Raw genomic sequence first — 20596 nt, forward strand, 5'->3', positions numbered from 1 at the left:
AAGCAGTTTTATGGACCCTGCTCCTATACCTAAGAATGCACACTGAACCTAGCCTGCCTTACCCTATCACACTTCCTTCTTCTCTCCACAGACCTTCAAAATGGGGGTCTTGGGATGCTGTCTGACCTATTCACCATTAATCAATCCCCATCTGTACCTAATTATCCCACTGCTCCTTAACCATGCTTGACCTAAATACTGCACTTGGTCTTGACTCTCCATGCTCCATGTAAAACACCACAGGAGATCGACGAATAAGATCATGATTCTGTTTGTATCTTTGGGCCCTGCTCTCCTCCACCTCCCATCGACCACGCCCCTTTAGCTGCAGGTTTGCAATTATCAGCTGTTGATCCCCTCTAGGCTCATGCTGCTCCATACTCAGCCACTCAATTGGTTTGTGGCCATTCTATTACTAAACAATTATGCTTCTACCAGTTAATAAAATTCAAGCAATTTTTAAATGCTAAGTCAAATTAGCAGAAGCTGTTGCTGCATATCTTTGAAACCACCCTCCCCTCCGCAACCCTACCGCCCTATCTGGCACCCCTTTCCCGCTCCTCGTCCTTCTCTTCCCCTCTTCCTTGCTCTCTCCTTACCTCCATCTTGCTCCACCTCTCTGCTCTCACCTCCTCTTCCAATCTCTGCTTTCAACCCTCCTTCCTGTCCCACTCCTTCCTTCAGTCTCCCATCCTCCCCTCCTGTCCTTCCTCCCTGATGCCCTACTTCCCTTTGGGCTTCACTGCCTTCCTCTTCCCCCTCAGCTCCACTCTGGCCAGTCGTCAATTGTTTCAGAACTTCCTCTGGACTCGAACCAAGCACTGGTGTCCTCCAGTTGCCTTCAATTCTCTCTTCCCCCGCCCCCTCCCCTGCCTCAACCCTGGCCTCTAATTCTCCTGAGGTCTCTTACTATGCTCTCCTTCCTCTTCTTCCTTCCCCCAGCCTCTTGCCCTGCACTAGCATCCCACCCCTCAGCCTCTAACTCTGCTTTGCTTTCCCCCAGACATCCAACTATGCTCTAGCTTCCCTTACCTTTCACCCCCTTCTACCATTACTCTCACCTTCAGCCCTCTCTAAGTGCATCCTCTAGCCTCTTCTCCAGTATGGCAGTCCTCCCTCAGCCGCTTGGTACAGTTATCATCCACCCACTACCCCATCTCAACCGGACGATGGTACTTCCAACATCAGGAGCGATTGACTAGTATCTTATTAACAATCTTACATATATGTCCAGTCTACACAACCTTACTTCCTGTTGTCACACTTTTAGTCAAACTTTTGTGTCAATTTTTCCTATTATAAATTCCTATGCCCACATTTATATTGGGAATCACTGCTGTAAACATATCACCCTGTAATTTCACAATCTGACCACTGGGTGCCTTTCACCAACTAATCACTCAAAATGCCTTCTGAAATCTATCAACATTTCTGACATGCCATTTTTTTCCTCAGTGACTGAAATTTCTAATGTACAAAACTAAGGTTAATCAAAATTTTAAAAATACATAACTCACAATATCATGATTACATTTATCCATTGAAATTTGCTTTGTGTCTTTTAATACTTTCATTAAAGCTTTTACTTGAAGGCCTCAGCCTGGGCTTGGATGATACTTTTGCACAGAGCTATGGCACTGTGAGCTGAATTGGATTGTGCAGTCTGAGCAAATGCAGTGTACCTAATTTCTTAGGATGGATCAGGACTTTCAGTCAGCTACACTGATGGAATACACTTCTTTTCAGTTTCTGCTCAGTAGGTTTTCTTCAAATAAATTTGAAAAATCAAAGGACAAATTTCAAAATCGTTATTCAGGTAATGTTCTATTGAGTGTTTTATTTATAACAGAGAGGCTGTATGTAAATTAAACTGAGAGAGACAGAGAGAGAGGGCATGATAAATAGGCCCCAACATTTACGGGGAGGTGGGGAGGGAGCGGTTAAGCATGGTAGTGGGGGGAAACCCCGTTGTGGATGGTCCCCGGCAATTGGGAAAGATCGGGGCTTGGCTGGTGAGTTGGGTTGGGTTGGGTTGGGTTGGGTTGGGGGGGGGAGGGTCAGAGCTTGGCAATCAGGAGGGAGGAAAAGATCAGGGTTTGGAAGGGAGGGTTGGCCGATCGCGAGGCAGGAGGCTAGAGAACGTGGCCTGGTTTTGGTGGGGGAAGTCGACTGATCGCGCGGCAGGCTGGAGACTGTGGTTTGGGGGTCGCCGATCGTGGCAGCGAGGAGAGGCCATGATCGGCAGAAGGGAGGCCGAAGGTTTGCTTGAATGGCCGGGGGCAGCACTCCTGCTCCTCCTGGCTCACAAGGAGTGCTCTAAAAAGCACTTACCTCTGCAGCCAGTGGCTCCAGTCTCCATTTCGCCCGCGAGCCCTGGGAAACCTAGCTGGTAACGTTTAAATTTAACTCAGGCTCACAATTGTACAGTGGGAGCCTGATTTAAATATTATAATGAAGTGTCCCACCTCTTCAAGACAGAGGACAAACACTCCTCGTGATCCACCGCCGTAAAATGACTGCAGGGGCGTATGCGACAGGTTGAGGACACGCTCCCCAATTTTTAATTTTTAACCCCCTCCGGTCCTCTCCTGTCCATCGTGTTGGGGTTAATGTCGAATCCAGAGTCTTTCAATTTAAAAAAAACTATTGAATTTAGAAGCTAACTAATTCTTAATACGTGTGTGACAATGAGAGAAAGAGGCAGACATAGAGAGAGGCAGACGGGCGGGATGTATTTTCCATTCTAATTTGATTTTTTATTTAAAAAAAGTGGCGTTTTGAAAGAAAACAAAGCCTTGTTTGAGGGAAACAGATAGGAAGGGAGGGTTGGAGGAGAAAATAGGTTGCAGGTGAAGGGACTCTGGCCTCTCAACACCCACCCTCGGAGGGAGCAAGTGGGAATGTGGGGAGCGGATGGAGCAAAAAAAGTAACATAATCCAAAGGCTATGGGAAGAATCAAAGATTATGCAGGGCAGAGGGTGGAGTGATGAGTAGCCCTTCATAACAAGTTTCATTTTAACCACTGGTACAGGTGGAGGCCTGTAGCAAGGTTACGTGCTTGTCCTCTCAGATCTGAGCTTGTATGTGGCTAGGACTACCTAAAGGGAAGAGAAGGAGAAAGTTTAAATTGAAATAAGTGGGGAAAATAAAATTTTATGCACAACTGTGAATAAATAATACTGAGTTAAATACAAACACTAATTTTAACACTGAAGACTGAATTTACTCTCCTCTCCTCTCCTCTCCAGGTGTTAGTACCATCTCAAATTCAAGTGAAAATGGCAGTGGTGCTTTATTCTTTTTTCCTGCCATAATTGGTAGCACACCTTTACATTTTCTTTAAATTCCAGTGAAATCTTTATTAACTGCTGTAATGGAGGGGCCCTCTAGAGGAGATGATGGAAATTGGCAGACAATCAAAGCTTAATTGTGTGGCACCTTATTGAGATTCCAAGCATGTACAGGTGTTGTCTCTTTTGCCTTAAAGTGAGTGAAAAGAAAAATCTAATTTGTAATGAAACAAAGAGGATTCAGGTCCTGAACAGGTCAGTTATAAGCACCAGGATTCATCTGCTGGGAATCTCCACCACAGTATGTGGGGTTAAGGGGAGGTTCCCTGATTTGAATAATCCCATTGGGCTCCTGCAATGGGCACATCTCAGGTACCTGTCATGGCAGGGATGGGTGGATACTACAATGGATGCCTGCCAATCCAAACTGCTCCAGCAGCTTCAGGCACAGCAACCTTTTGTTTGGGGTCTATTGCTCTCCCCTTCTAAAAAGAGCCAATTCACAAACTGAAGCTGCTGTTCACTTTGGGAGTCCAGGCCAAGACCTAGGCCTGAACCTCCAGGTGGGCCCCACTTCTGCTATCTGAGAGGCCAGAATGCCTCCTCTTACCCGGAATACCTGCTGTCCAGCAGATCCCATGCCGGGCATAAGCAAACTCTTGATTTAGGAGCCACCTCCTCATTCAGCCATGTCCCCTCTGTTGCAGGAACCATGTTTGGGATGGACAGAGGTTCTATCCTAAACAAGGCCCCTGGATAATAGCAGCAGAGGCCAGGACCCAATGCTTTTGCAGGTCTTTGGCCAGACTCTCAACCGACTTATGGTGGGAATGCACCAGAAGGTCATTGGAAATTTGGTGCCACTGTGTTTATCTTATCAAACTGACATACATCATGTAATGGTATTTCATCCAATAAATTGTACCGCGGTGAAGCATCTCAAAAGGACAAACTTCTTGGGCTCGATTTTAATAGCCCTGAGGAGGCGGGTTTGGAGGCGGGTCTGTAGCGAAAATAGGAAAAAATGGCTTCAGACACCCAACCCGCCTCCATCCCGCCCCCACCCAATTTTCGTGAGTGTCAGGTCAGCCGCTCCCAAGCTGACCCGACTGGAACCAGTGGGACAGGTATTTAAGGCAGTTAACAGCCTTACTAATCCTATTTTTATAGTGGTTTCCCATTTTCATGCTTCTGGCTCCTGTTTCCCGACTTGTCAGAAACCGGCCAGGTTCAAGGAGACAAGTTGCTGGAGGACATGATTTGTATTCATTGGTGGAGCACTTTTAAAGCGCTCCTGTAACATGGCTGACATTCAAATGCAACAATTTTGCAGTTGTAGGTATGGGATAGCATTTTGCACATCTACTGACCTTGTGACTGTTCAAGCTGACACCTATCTGCAGTGTGACCTGAATGGAATAATTTAAGGCCACTTCGACTGTGCGCTTGCAAGCTTGTTGCCTCAAATGAAATCTATAGCAAGGGGATGGGAAAAATGTATGTCCTCTCATCCTGGTCCTCATCTTAGGCAGTCCCTCGGAACCGAGGATGGCTTGCTTCCACGTTAAAAATGAGTTCTCAGGTGACTGATGAGTCCAATGCGGGACCTACAGTCTCTGTCAGAGGTGGGGCAGACGGTGGTTGAATGGGCGGGTGGGTGGGATGCTTGGGTTGACATGTGCTCCTTGCGCTTGGCTTCCGCTTGCTCCCGGTGAAGAGACTCGAGGTGTTCGGCGCCTTCTCGGATGCGTCTCCTCCACTTTGTGCAGTCTTGGGCCAGGGATTCCCAGGTGTCAGTGAGGATGTTGCACTTTTTCAAGGAGGCTTTGAGGATGTCCTTGAAGCATTTCCTCTGCCCACCTGGGGCTCTCTTGCCATGTCGGAGCTCCGAGTAGAGCGCTTGTTTTGGGAGTCTCGTATCCGGCATGCGGACGATGTGACCCGTCCATCGGAGCTGATCGAGCGTGGTCAAAGCTTCGATGCTGGGGATGTTGGCCTGAGCGAGAACACTGACGTTGGTGCCCCTATCCTGCCAATGGATTTGCAGGATCTTGCGGAGGCAGCGTTGGTGGTACCTTTCCAGTGCTTTGAGGTGCCTGCTGTACAAGGTCCATGTCTCTGAGGCTTACAGGAGGGCGGGTATCACTGCTGCTCTGTAGACCATGTGCTTGGTGCCGGGTTTGAGGTCCTGGTCTTCAAACACTCTCTTCCTCAGGCGACCAAAGGCTGCACTGGCACACTGAAGGCGGTATTGGACTGTCATCGACGTCTGCCCTTGTTGATAGTAGGCTACTGAGGTATGGAAAGTGGTCCATGTTGTCCAAGGCCTTGTTGTGGATTTTGATAATCGGGGGGCAGTACTGTATAGCGGAGGCAGGTTGGTAGAGTACCTTTGTTTTACGGACGTTTAATGTAAGGCCCATGCTCTCGTACAATTCGGTGAAGGTGTTGACGATGGTTTGGAGTTCGACCTCCGAGTGTGCGCAGACGCAAGCGTCGTCTGCATAATGTAATTGATGACAGAGGATGGGATGACCTTGGATCTGGGCTGGAGGTGACGGAGGTTGAACAGTTTCCCATTTGTTCTGTAAAATAGCTTCACTCCAGCAGGGAGCTTAATGAGGGTGAGATGGAGCATTGCAGCAAGGAAGATCGAGAAGAGCGTTGGTGCGATGACACAGCCTTGCTTGACCCCGGTCCATACATGAATTGGGTCTGTGGTGGAACCGTTGGTCAGGATCACAGCTTGCATGTCGTCGTGAAGCAGGCGGAGGATGGTGACAAACTTTTGAGGGCAGCCGAATTTGAGGAGGACACTCCATAATCCCTCACGGTTGACAGTGTCAAAAGCCTTTGTGAGGTCAAAGACATGGTTCTCATAATCGGAGGAGCAGTGCAGATCTTCCTGGGAAGAGGAGGAGGTGGAGGACGAGGGGTGCCTTGCATGTCATGTTGTGACCAATGCAGCATTCCTCCAGTTCACTACTGCCCATCAAGCAGGGTATGCACACTGCCATGCCACATTAGCATAAGCTTCAACCATAGGTGGCTACCATCTGGCTCTGTAATTATAGGCGACTTTTGTCCAATGTCATACATCATCTCTGCTATACCCTGTTATTTCCTATCACTTTTACCATCAGCATTACAAAAACAAGTCGCCCTGAGCCCTCAATGCGCTTTTGCCACTTCCCAGAACACATAGGGCCACACAATCAACTGTTTGCCATAATTTTTCTTTCACACATGACAAAAGGATAATAAACCAAGAACAGTCAGGAAAAAAAAGACAAAACACCCAAGTGAGTCCCCTTGTGAGTATAGGTGCTTAATCTTTCTCTTACGCGTGCTTCTACATGGTGCTTCCCCTGTGGCTTCAGCAGATGTAGAGGCACCTTGCTGACTGGGATGCTGCACCTGCTTAGACACCTTTGGCCGGCATCCTCTGGGTTTGGGAGCCTGGGAGGGCTCTTGAACAGTCTGCTCTTCCTGCAGCTGTGCAGGAGCTGAAATGGGTATCTCAGTTGTCTCTGCAAAGTGGGTCTCTGACCGAGGGCTCCACAGTGGCATGGTTGTGTGAGCGCTTTGAGAGGAGCCCACACTTCCTTCTGTCCTGCCAACAACATCCCTCTCATGGGTCAGCTGCACCTCAGTGCTGGTAAGTGGCTGGAGAGCACCGTGCTGCACATCAGGAGGACCATGACGACTCGTATCTGCACTGGCAGTCCTCATCACAAGGATGTCCATGAAGCTCTGGTCTCTCTACTCAATAGCTTCCCATCTCCAGAGATGACATTCTATTTTGAACAGTTACCATGTTTTCCTGACTCTGGCGACTTAATTCTTCCATGGCGTACCTTTCCAATGAGGTAGCCAGCCTTTCCACGGAGATTGCCATTCTATCCATGGTGGTGCATTCATGTGCCATTGCCTCCACCACGACAGTGCTGATGTTACAGATGGACTCCTCCATTCTCTTCACACTCGCACTAACTCTGGAGGCAAACCCTTCCAGAGACACCTGCACTTCTTATTGTATTTCCCGAGACGCTCTTTTTCTGGATGGCCCCAGAGGCACAGCCTCTGCATGCAGCTCAGCAGAGCTAGTAGATTGCTGCGACCTCCGCTGTCTCCACCATCTGAAGATGCTCACTTGTGCGCTGTGATAGACCAGGTGGCAACACTACTCTAACTTGCAAGGGCCCCACCGAGGTGTGTGTTGCTGCGCTGGTGCTGGGTGCATTGAGTCCTGGTGCCGCTGGTCCCTCAGAGGCTTCAGGTTCCTCTGAGGAGTTGTCCAGCTCTTCAACCTGGATCGTGGGGAGGGGGGCACTCGATGGTCCTGTGGGAGAGTAAAGGCATGATTTAGACATCTGATATTGATGTGGCAGATACATCCTTTTGAGCAGATGATACAACATGATTCTCTATGAACATCATATTGCATTGCATTCTGAGAGGGATGGTACTCTATTATGTCACCAGCGTCCTCTAGTGTGCTGGTCTCTCCATCGCCCACTTCCAGGTCCTCGCCACCTCCAACAATCTCGTATGCAGCCTCCTCAGCACTGGTCAATGTGGCTAGGGTAGGTGTTCCTCCTCCAGTCAGTGCTCTCTCCCTCTTATTGTGGGCTATCTTTTTCTGCAAGGAGGGACACAAGTGGTGTTTCAGCCACAGTGATGGAGTGAGTGTGATTGACCCCTCCATAGAAGCTTTGAGGGAGACGAAGATGGGGTGAGGTGCCAAGAGGAAGGTAGCTCCCTGTGCGTTGTTAGTTGTTGTCACTGCATGACAGTGAGAGTGAGTCTAAGGGGTGCATAGGCAGGATGCTGAAGTGATTCAGTGCAGAGACAGAGATGGATAGGTAAGGGTGCAAGGGAAGTAAGGGTAAGGTGGTATGTGGAGGTGCAAGCTTACAACGCAGAGTTCTGGTGATGAGAAGAGAAGGGAAGCAGATTGAAGGTAAGTGTGATGGGATACTCACTTTTGGTGTTTGCACAAGATCATTTTTCGGCACTGGATCCATGAGCGTGAACATATGGACCTTGCACTGACCTCCTCAGCAATGCGCAGCCAGGCTGCCTTGGTCTGCTGAGGAGGCTTCCTCCGGCCATCAGGAGGGAAGAGAATCTCCCTGCGCCCTCTGATAGCATCCACAAGAACATGGAGGGAGTCATCGTTAAAACGAGGAGCTGCCTTGCCTCTGGAAGAAGTCATTGTGTATGAATCAATATCAATGAGTATCAGAATCCACAAGAGAAAGGCTTAAGCTGAATGGCAGCTTTAAAAGCAGAGTTGCTATGATGATGTCATCAGAGGCGGCCAGCCGACCCGATCACACTCATTGGACCGGCCAGCGCGCCTCATTGAAATCAATAAGCTCATTGAATCAAAATCAGACATCAGCAGCTGATCCCACTGGAAGCGGCTCCGGAACCCGCCCACAACACAACCCGCCTCCGCTATAAAAATCGAGCACCTTATGTCTACAATGCTGATAGGCATAGAATTAGCAAGGACAAATCAAAGTTAATTGGGCCAGTTTCCTTTTGGAAGATTATCAGCTTTTCCTGTACTTTATGCCGTTATCAGTCAAGGTAAAATAAAATACCTTTAAGCTGAGCTCATCTGGCCTTAAACTCTCAGTTAAGCAAACGTGTTCGTAGCTCTTCATTTTACTTCTATATAATGTTCAGCATATCATCAGGGGCAGTGAGTAAAGTTAATGCATTAATTTAACAGCTCATTTAATTCTTTTAGAGGTGATATTTAAAACAGACGATTTCTTCAATTTGATCAGTGAATAAAGTTAATCCCTTAATTAAAATACCTCATTCTCCATATCCTTGCCAGATGAATGAGTATCATTGTACTGGAGCTCCAGCAGACAGAACATCTCACTAAGCACATTCAGAAACATGTAAAACATCTGACAGCAAACCGCTGATTCATTAGTTCACCACTCCCCCATGCATTGACCCATAAAGTCAATAATGTTCCAGTACCATTAATGGCAATATAACATTTTAGTTACTCATATTATTCATTAATGATGGCAAGTGTAGATTTGGACCATATTCATTTCATATATTGGATTTTGTTGTCAGATGCTTTCACTCTATTTGCCCTGACTGCCATGAGCCTCCTGTACCCAAAGCACTGACTCCACTGACCACCCAATCCAGAGCTAAATATCAGCATAACATGATCATATAAACAGTTTAAAAGGATCAGCAATTTTAATGAAGATTTTCTGAACATTTTTACCAGCCCCAACTCTCCCTGGTCATCTGCAAAAATTCTCAAGGATAATTAAGAAGGAGGGAGGATATTCAAAGCTCCACAGTAAAATGCCAAACATATTTTAAAACAAAACTTTTGGTGGCAGGGTCTGGTACGGGCTCTTAGGTTTAAGATTCTTTTTTCTTACTTATCTAAATATTCCTACACTTGAGGCTTGGCCTTTTGCCTCCACCCCTTCTCATCGTTCCCTTTCCTCCCCCTGTTAGCTTTTTCCTTTGTTCTCTTGGTTCTCACTGTTGTATTACCTTTCTATCTGTTTGGGTAGATGTAAAAGATCCCCAGGCACTATTTGAAGAAGAGCGGGGAGTTCTACTGGTGTTCTGGCCAATATTTATACCTCAACAAAGCTCCACCAAAAACAGATTGATTGGTCATTTATTTCATTGCTGTTGTGGGACCTTGCTGTGTGCAAATTGACTGCCAGTTTTTTTTTTCATTCTCTGGATGTGGGCATCGCTGGAAAAGCTGGCATTTATTGCCCATTCCTAGTTGCCCTGAGAGGGTGATGGTGGGCCTTCTTCTTGAACCACTGATAATGTTTTCTTTTGTTGATACAACTGAGTGGCTTGATAGGCCACTTCAGAAGGCAATTGAATCAACCACATTGGTGTGGAATTGAAGTCACATAGCGGCCAGACCAGATAAGGACAGCAGGTTTCCTTCACTAAAGGACATTAGTGTACCAGTTATGTTTTATAACAATCAGACAATTTTTTATTTCCATATTGTGTTATAAACCAAATTCACATTCTGAAACTGCCGTGGTAGGATTTAAACTCACTGGATTACTAGCCCAATAACATAACCACTACACTAAAGCACCCACTTATTGCCTACATAACAACAGTGACTATACTTCACATGTAATTCATTGGCTGTGAAGTACTTTGGGATGCCTGGAGGACATGAAATGTGCTAATTAAATGTAAATTCTTTTTTTCTGCGGTAAAATTCCTCTTCCGGTTTTTGCCATCTGTGGTGTTTGTTCGTCTCTTGGGGGGGTGGGGGGTAATTTGTTTATCTTTGCTCCATATTAAGGGTGCTTTTAATTAGGGCTAGTTGCCTTCTCTTCAGCCCTTCTTTTTTCTTTGAGTCAAGCATGAGTTTGATCATCTTTATCCCTCAACTAAGGGCCTAGTTTTGGTGTAAATTGTAGTTGATCCCAGCATTTAGCTTTATTTACAATTGATCATGCTAATTATATGGTTATTATGTTTAGTAGCTTGAAAAAATTGTAAATAAGTTAAATTAACACCAAATATAAACTGGACGAGGGTATTAACACCTACACTGTGTATCATGGCATTAAAAATCACCATGATTAAGCAAGTACCTGTGTTAAGCAATCAATTTTCTCAGAACCATCTGTTGATTTGGTCAGTCACTCAAAGGAACAATGAGGATGTAAAACAATTTGTATCTAATTACTGTCACTGTGGTTGGATCTGAAGCCAAATAATCAGTTTTTGCCATTTGTTTGCAGCTGCTTTCTGTGTTGGGCAACAAAATTAGATCCCAACATAGGTTTTATGAAATGTACTCGACAAATCATTTTACTAATGAAGGTTACCTTTAATCAAAGTCTGGAAATCTTCATGAGAAATCTTCTTGGACTGTAGATCAATCTTTAGTGCCATAAGCAGTGTGAAGAGGAATTTATGATCCTCATACAGACCCCGAGCTGTATACCTGAACACTTCATAGGTGAGATAGTCAATGATGTTAGCAATTCGCTTAGAGGTGACCTGTGATTTTGTCGATTTCTCCATGGAAATGTCAAAAATACCCAGGAACTGTCGCAGTGATGTCTGGTACATCACATTCACTAGACTCATTTCAACAATGAGGAAGTAAAGATTGCTGCCACGTGAAGCAACACGCCGATACTCCTCACGAGCTGCATTAATCTTCACCTCTGTTTCTGCAGCTGTGTTCAGTTTTTCACTCACCTGGAAGTAAAAATAGATTTCTAAGCTCCTTCAACTATCATACCATAAAATAAATGAAAAATATCCCATTTTTTCCAGTTTTAAAGGAAAATTGATTCATACTCTGTAGAGGAATGATTGTGAATAGAATTCATGTAATATTCTGAACACAATAATGTTTCTACTGTCCCTGGAACCTCTGTCTGGGCTCATTTTATCCTGATTTTTTTATTTCTACTGTGTCTCCATTATTCTCTGTATTTCATTTTGTGTGTACTGAGTGACACACTGGGCCGACTTTCATCTCCCTCCAACTCGCTTTTCAGCATAAACAGAGAGGTAGTGGGACAAAAATCACTGTCTTTCCACTGGAGGCCTGCACATTGCCATTTTAGGCAGGTCTCAATTTAGATGGCCAGCACGCCCATGCAAAACCAAGAGGGCCCTAATTAATATATTAAAATGAGTGTTCTATGACGTTGATAGGACCCAAATACCATTTTCTTGTCAATCAGTGCTGCCACTGCTGTTTCTTTAACCTGCCCACAAACCATGGGTGGTTCAGGTCAGGAGACGGCCATTTGCAGTGCCACTGAAAGGTGCAGTCAGGTAATGCTGAAAGCAGGTCTGACAATGACTTTTAAACCTTAGAAGTTCCCTTAAGTTCAACTCATTGCTGCCACTTCAATCTGCTGCTCTGATGACCCTCCTTGATCCTTTCAGCCCTCCTACATTAGGTAAGGGTATTAATAGAAATGGAGAAAAGGCAGGAAAATGGAGTTGAGGTACTGATCAGTCAAAACTTAACAGAATAGTGGATCAGGTTCGAGGGGCTGAATGACGTACTCCTGTTCCTATTTTCCTCCCCTTTAAGCTGCTGCTACAGGCCCATTCAGACTCTGTCCTTCCAGATTTCCCACCCTCCCAAACAGTGAGCTTTCTATATAAACCACAATTAAACAGCGCAATTAGCACTGATGTCTGATCACAGAAATCAATCAGGCCTCCCGCCGACGTCATAGGGTGGGCGAAGCCCACTGCTCATCTGATGTACACCAGAAACAAAATTTCACCCCATTTTACTTTCAACCTACCTCAGCTTAGTGAGTTTTTTTTTTAAGTCTTAAAAACCTGATATGAGCCAAGCAACAATGGATAGATGTAACTGGATTTGGAAGAAAATCTATGGATCGACATAGTCAGATACAGATTAAAGTTTTTTTGCCTCTTCAGCTGTTATCTTAGTGACCCGGAGTACTTCAATCAATGACTCATCCTCCACCAGAGAGCCTTCTGTGCTGGTTAGACGAAATAGCAAGTTATCTTCCAATTCCTGCATTCTCCGTTTGTTGGATGTAACCTCTTCCATCAGTTGCACTCTCTCTGCTTCCAATTCCTAGTGTGCAAGCACAGCAAGTAAATGTGTTCATAATATGGAAATTATTGACAATGTGGTTTCCCACCCACAAACACAATTTTCTCCCTTCCTCTCCTGCCAGTGCCAACTAATGCTAGAGTATGTTTCCCTGAGCAATCCTATCATCATCTGGTGTTCAAACTTATGCATCTTCTGATATCTTCCTTCTAGCACAGGGATTGAGGCCACTTTTAGCTCCTTCATTGCTCCCATCCCCTTCCTCAGTTGAAAGCAGCAGACCAGTGGTTGAACTTGGGACCTTTCTGGTATGTACTGCGCAGTACTACACCAATCTTGCATTTATACGCTGACTCACAGGGAATTTTGACTTAAAAACGGAAAATGCTGGAGAAACTCAGCAGATCAGGCAGCATCTGTGAAGAGAGAAACAGAGTTAACGTTTCAGGTCAATGACCTTTTGTCAGAACTGGAAAAAAGCAGGAAATGGAACAGATTTTTAAGCAAGTGAAGAGGCTGGGAAAGGGGGGAGGGGATGAAAGAACAAAAGGGAAGGTCTGTGTTCTGGACCCTCTGGTGGTAGCTATCGTATTGCAGTGACATTCTGGACATTTTTACATGCAATAGCACCCTCTGGTGGTGGTTATTGCGTTAGCAGTGTGTTTGTATGAAATAGAGGTCATTTGACCTTTGTTCCTTTCTTCCTGTGAGAGGTCATTTGACCTTCGTTCCTTTCTTCCTGTGAGAGGTCAGTTGACCTTCGTTCCTTTCTTCCTGTGAGAGGTCATTTGACCTTCGTTCCTTTCTTCCTGTGAGAGGTCATTTGACCTTCGTTCCTTTCTTCCTGTGAGAGGTCATTTGACCTTCGTTCCTTTCTTCCTGTGTAACCCAGGAAGTAGAATCCCAGGAAGTAGAATTCCAGGAAGAACCTGGCAGTAATGGAGGATTCCATGAGGGTTTCACAATCCAATGTAATCTGATTTCATATGTTAGGCCAAGCACAATATCTGTGAGTATCTTTGTTTGTTAGCATAATAGCAACGTTGTCAGAGTAGTATTTTGACAATAATATGTTTATAAAAGGTTAATATTTGATAGTTACAGAAGTTAATCCAAATGTTAGTTAGTTATACAATTATTCTATTCTACTGTTGTAAATATGTTTATATCTTATGTAATATTGAATGTATAGTACTCAGCTTATGTACAAAACATACTTTATCTTTGTTTACAGTTTCACAAATTTGTTCAAGTAAAGGCTTCAAACAGCAAACGGCTTCACGAAGAATTATTTTGATTAAGTGTTTAACTTGCTGGATAACTAGATAGGAGCACGTCTAGCGCAGCCAGTACAGTCTGTGATAGGATAGAAGGCAGAAGCGATTATGAGACATTAAGAGATATTCAAGGCAAAAGGAGATGGTAATGGAACAGGTTAAGAAACAAAGGATGGCTCTAGATGAAGTGTAAATTGTGCTGGCAGAATGAAAGACAGCTGCCATGTGGGGAAGAAGAAAAAAAGACACAGACAAAAAGTGTGGATAAAACATATATGTATATATATGATAGGGGCCGAGGTTATGGTCTGACCGGGAATTTTGACTGCTGGTTTTAAAAACAACAGAGACTTCAAGTTCCAATAAATGTGCCATTCCCCTAAAAGAAATTGATTTTCACACATGTACTTGAGGAATCAGTTTTTGATTTTCATAATTTACTTTCATTTTTTCATGGTAAAATAACAAAAAACATTTTACAAAAATTAGAGTTCAATAGTTAGTAATAGATTCATTCATAACTTACTGTACAAGAGCGCCACGTTTTGTAAGCATGCAGAAAAAATAAAACAAAAGACATGGGGAAAGTAATCAATTATTGTATCATCATTGGGAAGAGAAATATTGTCAAATATGATCACGCTTGTGGAGAATCCTTGAAAAATCAGGACACCTCTACATTGAGCGAGAACCCCTCAGTGAGGTAGGTTATCATTGGCTCACTATGATTTACAGTTTCCTCTTTGGACATGAAACTGACTTTGTAAGGCTAATTTTAACTCCCGACAGGAAGCCAAAGGGAGAAGGGGGACAATCCCATGTGGGACTTTGTTGGAGGCACAATAGATTTTAACTGCCAAGCCTCACTTGAATGCCACTAGCCAGCTGCTTGGTTATTGCCAGCCAATTTGCAGTCATTATTGACACTCCCGCTGGAGTCCCCTTGTGTTTTTAACCAACATTTTTTCTCCTCTCCTGAAGAGAATGACTCATACAGGGTTACAGTTCCATGGATGGCAACAGGCCTTGCTGAAGTTTCCATTTTTCACGTGTGGGCTTACACAGACTTTGTTGGCAGGTTATTTGATTGTTTGTGGTGTATCACAACAGATTCCAATACTATTCTCAATCAACCTCCACAAATACATGCATTCTAGCAGGGTTCACTGGGCAACAACTAGATCCAGGAGGTCTGGCTATTATTTTTCTATCTCTATTGAAACCACTGAAGCTAAATACTGTGCCACCAGAAGAATATTAAATATAAAAATTTAGTCTATTTCTTTATCAAGTGAGTAGATTTTTTTTTAATCTTGAAGGCATGAAACATACCAATAATGTACTTGTCTGTTTGCTGTAATGGGGAATTTAAAGATAGGCTAGTTGTATGAAGGACTGGACCAATTGCCTTGAACAGCTGGTCTCAATTCTCTGGTGCAGTATATTTGCTCAAGCATTATTGTTTAATTATCCATCATAAACTGAATAAATTACAAACCATTAATCTTGTTCTTTCAAAAGTTCAGAATTTCAGGTTCATGTGTTTTGATTAAAAGGTTTTGAAATTTTTGTCCCTCCAATTTTCTCCTTTACTGCAGGTACCAACTCATGCTGGGACACAATTCCATATGTGCCAATTAAGCATCTCACACAAATGGCTATCTCTCATATTCATTAAGAACAGAGTGACTGAGCACTTAGAGAAATTTGAGCTGATTAGAGAGAGCCAACATGGATTTGTAAAGAGTAGGTCATGACTAACGAGCCTAATTGAATTTTTTGAGGAAGAAAAAGTAGTAGACAGGGGACTATCTATGGATGCAATTTATATGGACTTCCAGAAGGCATTCAATAAGGTTTTACATAAGAGACTGTTAACTAAAATTAAAGGCAAATTATTGACATGGTTAGGAGCTTGGGTGGTAGAAGACAGAGATTAGGGATAATATGTATGCACTCGACTTGGAAGGAAGTGACTAATGGTGTCCTACAAGGATCTGTGCTGGGGCCTCAGCTATTCACTAGGTTTATTAATGACTTAGATAACACAATAGAGAGCCATATATCCAGTTTGCCAATGACACAAAGATTGGTGGCATAGTATGTAGTGTAGACGGGAGCATAAAATTACAAAGAGACAATGATAGATTAAGTGAGTGGGCAAAACTGTGGCAGATGGATTTCAACGCAGGCAAGTGTGAGGTTATCCATTTTGGACCAAAAAAAGGTAGATCTGAGTATTTTCTAAATGGTGAAAAGCTAGGAACGGTGATTTGCCAAAGGGTCCGTGTATACAGATCACTAAAATGGAGTGGCCAGGTACAAAAAATAAACATAAAGGCTAATGGAATGTTAGCCTTTATAACTAGAGGGCTAGAATATAAAGTGAAGCAAGTTTTGCTACAGCTATACAAAGCCTTGGTTAGACCACATCTGCAGTACTGTGTACAGTTCTGAGTACTGCACTTTGGAAAGGATATATTGGCCTTGGAAGGAGTGCAGCACAGATTCACCAGAATGTTGACAGAGTTCTGAGGGTTAAATTATGAGGAGAGGTTACATAAACTAGGCTTGTATTCCCTGGAATATAGAAGGTTAATGTGATTGAGGTTTTTAGGATTTTGAAAGGCATTGATAGGATAGATAGAAACTTTTTCCACTGGTGGGAGTGGTTAAGACAAGGTGACAAAACCTTAAAATTAGAGCTAGACCGTTCAGGGGTGATTTCAGAAAGCACTTATTCACACAAAGGGTAGTGGAAGTTTAGAAGTCTCTTCCCAAAAAGCTGTTGAGGCTAGGTCAACTGAAAAATCCAAAACTGAGATAAGGCAAGTAAATGGGGGTAGGATACAGTTTAGCCATGAGCTCATTGAATGGCGGAACAGGCTTGAGGGGCTGAATGGCCTACTTCTGTTCCTATGTGCCTATATGTGAGCCTAGATTGTGAGTGTCAGCAGTCTATTCGCCACAGTAGCATCACAGACAAACCCAATCTAATCTTTACTGATCACACACACCTTCCAATGAGCATTACTGGAGAATGAGAAGGATTGCAAACTCTGGATGATTTTTACATTCCTTAACCCAGGGCACTCAGCTGATCTATTCTTAAATGGGTGTGTAACCCTCATGTGATAGGCAAGTGTCCAGAAAATTATTATTACCTTGAAATCTATGTCCACTGGATTGAAAGCTGAAGGTAAATCTATTGATTTGTGTTCGGAACAAATCAAATAACCCACTGACAAAGGTCACATTCATCCAAAATATAACTTTCGTTTGATAGTATACACATTATGAATTATAATTTATAAAACAGTCATAAATCAACACTACTAAACCCCAGATTCATGTGAGGACAAGTCTCATGATGGACGCAAATGAAACATATGCTATTATAAACTGGTGGCGGGCTGAAATCATGAATCCCTACTTATCGATCAATGCTTTCCTTCTCCTGGATGCTGAAAATCCACCACTGGCTTCTTACTTCCTCCTCTTTGGCAGGCAGGACAGTTCAGATGAGCATGGAAAAGCAGCACCTCTCCCTGACCCTGTGAAAGGTAGTGAGATACCTACATATAGATTGGGCTAACCAAGTTAGTAACAATACTGTGGAGGAGGAATTCCTAGAGTGTATACGGGATGGTTTCCTGGACCAATATGTCGAGGAACCAACTAGATATCAGGCCATCTTAGACTGGGTATTATGTAATGAGAAAGGATTAATTAGCAATCTTGTTGTGCGAGGCCCCTTGGGGAGGAGCGATCATAATATGATAAAATTCTTCATTAAGATGGAGAGTGAAGTAGTTGACTCAGAGACTAGGGTCCTAAATTTAAATAAAGGATGGTATGAGGCGCGAGTTGACTAGGATGGATTGGGGAGCGTTACTTAAAGGGTTGACGGTGAATAGGCAATGGCAAACATTTGAAGATCGCATGGGTGAACTACAGAATTTGTTCCTCCCTGTTTGGCATAAAAATAAAACAAAAACGGTGACTCAACCGTGGCTAACAAGGGAAATTAGGGATAGCATAAGATCCAAGGAGAGGACATATAAATTGGCCAGAAAAAGCAGCAAACCTGAGGATTGGTTGCAGTTTAGGATTCAGCAAAGGAGGACAAAGGGATTAATTAAGAGGGGAAAAATAGAATATGAGAGTAAGCTTTCAGGGAACATAAAAACTGACTGTAAACGCTTCTATAGATATGTGAAGAGAAAAAGATTGGTGAAGTCAAGCGTAAGTCCCTTGCAGTCAGAATCAGGGGAATTTATAATGGGGAACAAAGAAATGGCAGACCAATTAAATACATACTTTGGTTCTGTCTTCACAAAGGAGGACACAAATAACCTCTCAGAGATGTCGGGGAACATAGGGTCTAATGAGAGGGGGGATATGAATGAAATCAATATTTGTAGGGAAATGGTGTTAGGGAAATTGACGGGATTTGAAGGCCGATAAATCCCCGGGTCCTGATAATCTACATCCAAGGGTACTTAAGGAAGTGGCCCTAGAAATAGTAGATGCATTGCTGGTCATCTTCCAAAATTCTATAGACTCTGGAACATTTCCCATGGATTGGAGGGTAGCGAATGTAACCCCACTATTTAAAAAAGGTGGTAGAGAGAAAACGGGGAATTATAGACCGGTAAGCCTGACATCGGTAGTGGGGAAAATGCTAGAGTCCATTATAAAAGATGTAATAGCAGAGCACTTGGAAAACAGTGACAGGATCGGACAAAGTCAACATGGATTTACAAAAGGTAAATCATGCTTGACTAATCTATTGGAATTTTTTGAGGATGTAACTGGTAGAATAGATAAGGGAGAACCAGTGGATGTGGTGTATTTGGACTTTCAGAAGGCTTTCGATAAGAGACTGGTGTGCAAAGTTAAAACACATGGGATTGGGGGTGAGGTACTGACTTGGATAGAGAAATGGTTGGTGGACAGGAAGCAAAGAGTTGAAATAAACGGGTCTTTTTCCGAGTGGCAGGCAGTGACTACTGGGGTACCGCAGGAATCGGTGCTAGGACCCCAGCTATTCACAATATATATTAATGATCTAGACGAGGGAACTAGATGTAATATCTCCAAGTTTGCAGACGACACAAAGCTGGGTGGGCGCGTGTGCTGTGAGGAGGATGCAGAGAAACTCCAGTGTGATTTGGACAGGTTGGGTGATTGGGCAGATGCAGTATAATGTGGATAAATGCGAGGTTATCCACTTTGGTAGCAAAAACAGGAAGACAGATTATTAAGTGCAACGAGACCTGGGTGTCCTTGTGCACCAGTCGCTGAAGGTAAGCATGCAGGTGCAACAGGCGGTTAAGAAGGCAAATGGTATGTTGGCCTTCATAGTGAGAGGATTCGAGTACAGGAGCAAGGATGTCTTGCTGCAGTTGTACAGGGCATTGGTGAGACCACACCTTGAGTATTGTGTGCAGTTTTGGTCGCCTTATCTGAGGAAGGCTTTAACACTAAATAACACCACAATATACAAAGTCCCATAACCATATCAGAAATCCATGGAGGGAGTGCAGCGAAGATTCACCAGACTGATACCTGGAATGGCAGGAATGACGTATGAAGAGAGATTGGGTCGATTAGGCTTATATTCACTAGAGTTTAGAAGAATGAGAGGGGATCTCATTGAAACTTATAAAATTCTAACAGGACTAGACAGACTAGATGCAAGAAGGATGTTCCCGATGGTGGGGAGTCCAGAACCAGAGGTCACAGTCTAATGATAAGGGGTAAGCCATTTAGGACTGAGATGAGGGGGAATTTCTTCACCCAGAGAGTGGTGAACCTGTGGAATTCTCTACCACAGAAGGCAGTTGAGGCCAATTCATTAAATATATTCAAGAAGGAGTTAGATATATTTCTTAATGCTAAAGGGATCAAGGGATATGGGGAGAAAGCAGGGACAGGGTACTGAATTTGGATGATCAGCCATGATCTCATTAAATGGCGGAACAGGCTCGAGGGGCTGAATGGCCTACTCCTGCTCCTATCTTCTATGTTTCTATGTTTCTATGAGATTACTGGCGAACATCAGGGGTGGACACAGCTCAGCATTTGTACCTCGCAGATATTCAGGACACGTGTGCTATATGACATACCAGGCACTGCAGTACGTCTGTTTACAATAAGGTGTCAAACTTTCCTAATCTATAGCTCATCTTATTAATCCTCTTATCACATTATCTCACTAAACCTCACACCGTATAACATATTTTTCATGCAGATTGCTTCCTGTCAAATTTACTACATTCAACATGACAGTTCTAAAAAATAGCGCAACATCAGGTGCATCAATCTTGAAAACTCATCTAATTACTCTAGCCAAAAATCGTTAGAAGGAAATTGTTAAAGAAGAAAGTAACTACAAGTAGAAGCACACCTTTAAAAA

General features: G+C 43.7%; 1 protein-coding gene across 1 annotated transcript in view; it reads right to left on the minus strand.

Moving 5' to 3' along the window:
- dnah5l (dynein, axonemal, heavy chain 5 like) overlaps positions 1 to 20596 on the minus strand; it is a 450024-nt gene that overhangs the window by 121370 nt on the left and 308058 nt on the right. The window contains exons 65-66 of the mRNA XM_085987988.1: positions 12749 to 12919; positions 11166 to 11544 (exon numbers count right to left, since the gene is read on the minus strand). Of these exons, the coding sequence (XP_085844114.1) occupies positions 11166 to 11544; positions 12749 to 12919 (550 nt within the window). The remainder of the gene's footprint in view (positions 1 to 11165; positions 11545 to 12748; positions 12920 to 20596) is intronic.

Source organism: Somniosus microcephalus, chromosome 5 (assembly GCF_052327205.1).
Source record: "Somniosus microcephalus isolate GS21.2 chromosome 5, FLI_Smic_1.0, whole genome shotgun sequence".
NCBI classification, from domain to species: Eukaryota; Metazoa; Chordata; class Chondrichthyes; order Squaliformes; family Somniosidae; genus Somniosus; species Somniosus microcephalus.